Below are 5,419 nucleotides of genomic sequence, written 5' to 3'. Positions count from 1 at the left end.
TATATATGGGGAATTCTCCTGAAAACTTGAACTTGCGCATATCTTTTACTGCAGACACCATAAATATCTTTCTTTATTTCAAATCATAGTTGAGATGAGCTAAGCCGGTGGTGAAAATGTTGCCGAACCTGGACTAGGCAAAAAAATATCCAATGAAATGATATGCTGAAACAGTGTGGGGCTTTTTTGTTTAAAAAATGTGCATTTTTTAGGTATGAAAACGTAACATTCACCAGAGACAGTTTCATCTGAAGATTTCTCTAAGAACTGCCTGCATCTCATTTTCGTAATTATGGGTAAATACTGATCTAAGTAGAACTTTCAGGGCAACCGACAAATATATGCTTAATACGGCCCATTCGTTCATACAAAGGACATAAAATTAGGTATTAAACGCTACACGTCTCGTCTGAAAAATGATAAAAAATAGTAACGCTATCTTCAGTTCTATCGATCGTTTAAAAAGTGTTATTTTTCATAGTAGAACTAGAAATGCGATCACTTTAGTTATTTCATCAACCAAGAACAAAATTACTACACCGATTACGAAATTTTGGCGGTAAATAGTCGCGCCATTGAATTTTTGTCACATTGTAACGATTAAGATCTGTGTGTTTACTTCTGCCTGAAGTAGCTCAAAATTTTAGAGCCGTGTTTTTATGTCAAGTGCACTGGTTTCCAATCAACTCGGCTTTCATCTATTCCCCGGCAAGACAACAGTGTCTTTGGAAAGTGAATATGAATAACTTCGTCACGCAATTTTAGCCGTGTAACGATTAAAATGTAAGTAATGATTAAGACTTGAATTGCTTTAAAATTGGCTTTCTTTTTTATATGACTGCAAAACGTGTGATTCACTGATGAAATCTTAAAGTCCCTCAAGGAAATGGATGAGTTTGAATCCTGCCAAAACAAGGACTGTTGGTTTTCATAGAGTTTGTTGTATCGAAACGGAAATTGGACAAAGCTTGATTTCTTCATTTTAACGATTTAGACTTGGTCTTTGTGTTATAATCTTTATAGAATGAGTAGCTTCTTTAGGAATTTCATTTCAAGGATTTCATGCATTGATGCCACATATTTCTAGCTTTGGGGTTGGCAGTTGGGGAAATTAAAGGTGACAACTTGTTATCATTGACTGAAACATTGCAAATACAAGGATAAGGCTGCTTGGCTCTGTGTTTCAAATATTTAAGATCGAACATCAGTAATTTAACTTTGTAGACAGACTCTGTCAATGGAATGCAAAGTATATTGAATGTCCTATTCTCGGTAATGTCACACTGTAGGCTTGGTGGTGCAAGACGAGGCGTAAACACAGGGAACAAGGCGAAGAGGGCCATACAAATGATGTAACATTGTATGGGATTTCCCATGTCAATTTTAGTTTCAGTTGGAATTGAACAGAAAAATATTGGCGCCGTTTCTCCTGATCGACGTGGTAACTATAAAGAGAAAAGAAAGAAAGAAGTAGGCGAACCCGGTTACTTAAATGCGTCATTAGTTTGGTGAATTTCACCAGACGACCAAAGCAGATGTGCAGATTCAGTTTGAATGAGTCGTGATTCCTTTATCTATCTGCATGAAATGTTCATGGTTAAACTCACCTGAAGGACTACTAACTTAAGACATCCTATCTCGACAATTGAGAAAGAAAGAGTGAGAGAGAGATGGAAAGAGTGTTAAGAAGGTAATGTTATAATGGAGAACAGATGGATATGTAGTTCTTGGTCTACAAAATAATTGAAAAGAGGCAAATTCTATAATGTCTTGTTTTGAATAAAAGTAAATGCATTGTGTGCTTTTGCTTTTATTTTTCATTTTTGTTTTGACAAACAGGTTTCACGAACTCTCCTCGTTTTCCTTCTTGTTATCATCACTGAAATTTTGTAGATCTACTAGTGTCAAGCATGAATAATATGCTCGTGTGCACACATGTACATTTCAAGCAATAAAAACGATTGTACATTGACCCAAATTTCTCCTGGCATCTCCTTGCTTCGGGACGTTCTTGGTACGGCTGGTAACGTCCGTCTTTCTTTCTGGTTTTATTTTGATTGCCCCGAACGTGCTGCTTTGCTTTGTCCACAGTTTAGCTTTACCTTTAGTTTTCGCCAAAAGTTAATATTGGCTTTAACAAGAGGAAAATAAGTTTTTACATTGGTCTTAATGGTTACACAGACTAAATCATTTGGACAAAAGTTTAGGTAACAAGGGTTGCCCTAATATTTAGGGCATAGTAGCTGATTTTATCGTCTTGGACTATGATAAGACTAGCAAGACCACATAAGTAACGAATAACAGCGGTTTATATTCACTTTATTTATACATTCTAAAACAATTTGAGACTACTTTTTCAGTTGCTAATTATTTTAATAAAATAACACAAAAACGCAATGCACCATAATCTTATTTTCGACCAAGTATAGCACTGGTTAATCTCTTTTAATTCAGTTCCAAAACTGATTGGTATAATTTTTCATTTACCCCTCCCGCTCCCATATATTCTCTTTCCAACTTAACAGTACCATAGGTGCGTGCTCTGCGCTAGAGATCTCGGAATGCATTGCTTTCTTCAGGTACCGAAATTCCAAAAAGAAATACACAACGTTTATTACAAAAGAAAACGCAGCTGTGACGTCACAGCGAGATGGGGGCAAGCCTACATGTCTCGCTGCAAACGTTTCCCATGTGCGGCAGTGTTTCCCTTCCTGGCTTTCGGGCCACGCGAAAAACAGGAACGACGCCGACGTTAAGTTTTTTTCAAAATGCGATTGTTTTACACAGGGATAATTTCACAAAATAGTTTTTAATAAAAAAGTTCAGCCCGTCTGAGATGATGCACGAGCATTCCACGGATTAATCGACCACACATTTTCGAAAAAAATCTCCTCAAAGTAAACACCTTGTAACTTTCTTGTTTTACAGCTTGATTAAGACACGGAAATCTGCGGAAGCTAGTCCATCTTTCCTCTCATTGGTTGCCAAATTTGAGGACGTTTGGTTAACTTACATGGTTCCGCACCTTCCAAAAGTACTGTGAGTCGGAAAATCGTTGTGCCATTCGGCGGGTCTCGGTCTCGCAACCGACCAATCCTCTTTTTTCGATAAATATCTCAGCTGTCGAAAAATATCAGAAAAATGTTTTCTTAAGAACTCTAATGCCTCAATTTCTCCAGTGTGTATTGATATACACATGGGGCTGACCCAAAGAATATGCTATTTTTATATAAATAAGCATTTCTTAGGGTCACCCCTGGCTCGGGCGAGTCTACCACCTTTTCGCACTGCCGACGCGGGGTCGGCGATATGCATAAATTTTCTAAGTGACTATGACATCACTTCCGACTTCTTGTAACTCGTGACTCCGGCTTCCTGTCCTGCCTCACTCGTGACTCGCCTCAAGACGGGTAGAGACCGGGATCACTTGGGGCAAAATGGCGTTAAATTGTGCAGGAGCCGAGTTTTTATCTTATGATGAATTTGAGGCCGGCCTGAAAAGTTATAGCGCTTCTAATAAATGTTTATTTGTCATGAGGTCATCAGAAGCAATTTTAAAGATGGCTCGTTAGCGTGTGTCGGGGTCAGATGGGCGGCCTGCACACGTGTGGCTGTGTGTGCGTGTCGGGGAGGGGGGGGGGCACTATCGGTCCGGGCGTTGAACGTCGCATACGCATCAGTCTCCCCCCCCCCCCCCCGGCAGCTGATCATTATTAATTATTATTATTATTATTATAATTAGCTAGTCTTGACGTAGATCTACGTAATGGAATCAAAAGTTGCCGTATGCTCGGCTCTACACAGCAACACAACTTTTTCTTGGTAAACAATCGAGATGACACATAGGCTTGTGCATTTGAACGAATCGGTCTTTTTTTTTTATATACAGCTCATAATATGCAGGTGCCAGGTGGTCTGCTAGTCTTCAATTTTATCTTTTTCTACAACAAAGAAAGTGGGAAACATGGGGGGTGGGGGGGAGGGCGTATCAATGAGGCGGGCCGCGGCGGGCATCGGATCGGCAGAGATAAGGTGTGGATGGAGGAAACTAAAAAATGGCGGAAAATTTGGAAGCACTGAACGTTACATCTATAGAACGAAGACACTTCCTTTTTTCCGGACCCGTGTCCGAATTATAACATTTTGGACTCGATTCCGAATATGAAATTTTTTGGTTCGGACTTGAGTCTGAATATGAAAAAATGTTATTCGGACTCGAGTCCGAAATAATGACGGCCCAGAAAATTTTCCTGCCAAAGATAAAGAATGAGAGTGTAAATTTTGTTCCCAAAACAGCAGCCTAATTACTCTTCAGCTGCAGGTGAAATAGATTTAGATCTAACTTTTACTCTAAATACCATTCATTCATGAAAGTTTCTCTTACCTCAAGTTGCACTCCGAAAAGGATGCCTTTCGAGTCTGGAAATTCAGATCCTTTGTATCTCAAGATCCCTTTCAATTCCTCTTGTACTCCTTTTAATTTGACAAAAACCCAGTCACCAACTCTAAGTCTTTGGCCATCTTGAATCCATTCTGTATCCCTAAAAACTTCAAGTCTTTCATGACATGTTGGTATGGGTCGAAGAAGGTCTACAACGGCACTCGAAATATCTTCAACCTCTCCAGGGTAGCAATTAACTTGAATACTTTTATCAGTATCAAACGTTTCCAATAATAAATCTACCATCCCTTTCTCCACAGCACGATTTATAAGTATTAACAATGTTCCAGGCAAAACTTCAATTTTGTCCTTCGAGGACGGTCTGTGTAAGTCTTTCTTCCTCCCATACTTCGTCTCCAAGAGGATGAAACAACAATCGTGGCCGACTTCTGACATTTTCCTTCACCTCCTAAACTAAATATTCGAATATTATACCATCATAAAATTTATATTTATCGTCACAGATACCACAAGTATCGTTTATAAAGAATACAGGAAGATTAATCCACAGGTAAGACCCAGAAAAACATTTTAGTCCGTGAGGTGTGGATCAAGATCTTGAATGATTTATCATACAACAAGTAATTTTGGCGAAACGTAAAAGCCCAGAAAGCTATTTAAAGTAACACAATTATTGTCAATTATCTCCCCTCCTCTGAACGGCAGTTATAGCCTTTTTTCATAAAAAAGAGCTCTTTAAAATGTTTAATCGGAAAATATCAAAGAAGTAATTGTTACCTATTCTATTTTATATTTTGTGTTGAGACCAACGAAAAATAACTCTTCTTTTCTAACAAAAATAATTATCCTATTCCCCTGAGAAGGCCTCCCTCGAGAAAAAAATTAAGTAGGAGTAGAATCATGTATTGTCTACAGAGCCAAGACCTGGGCATTTTATTATAATTCAAATTCAAAAGCCTGCCATCCCAATGACATGACAGGCGTTGGATCGCTTCGTGTAATTTGTAAAAATTTGAA

The 5,419-nt window shown here is 38.6% G+C and overlaps 1 protein-coding gene across 1 annotated transcript in view; it reads right to left on the bottom strand.

The window, feature by feature from the left end:
- LOC101852990 (ubiquitin carboxyl-terminal hydrolase CYLD) overlaps nucleotides 1–5,062 on the bottom strand; it is a 31,289-nt gene extending 26,227 nt beyond the window's left edge. Inside the window, exon 1 of the mRNA XM_005094650.3 lies at nucleotides 4,385–5,062. Coding sequence (XP_005094707.1) covers nucleotides 4,385–4,837 — 453 coding nt within the window. The 5' untranslated portion in view covers nucleotides 4,838–5,062. The remainder of the gene's footprint in view (nucleotides 1–4,384) is intronic.
- Between the last annotated feature and the right edge of the window lie 357 nt (nucleotides 5,063–5,419).

Source organism: Aplysia californica, unplaced genomic scaffold, assembly GCF_000002075.1.
Source record: "Aplysia californica isolate F4 #8 unplaced genomic scaffold, AplCal3.0 scaffold00086, whole genome shotgun sequence".
Lineage (NCBI taxonomy): Eukaryota > Metazoa > Mollusca > Gastropoda > Aplysiida > Aplysiidae > Aplysia > Aplysia californica.
The sequence above is the reverse complement of the archived record's forward strand: the minus strand, read 5'-3'. Positions and strand labels throughout refer to the sequence as shown.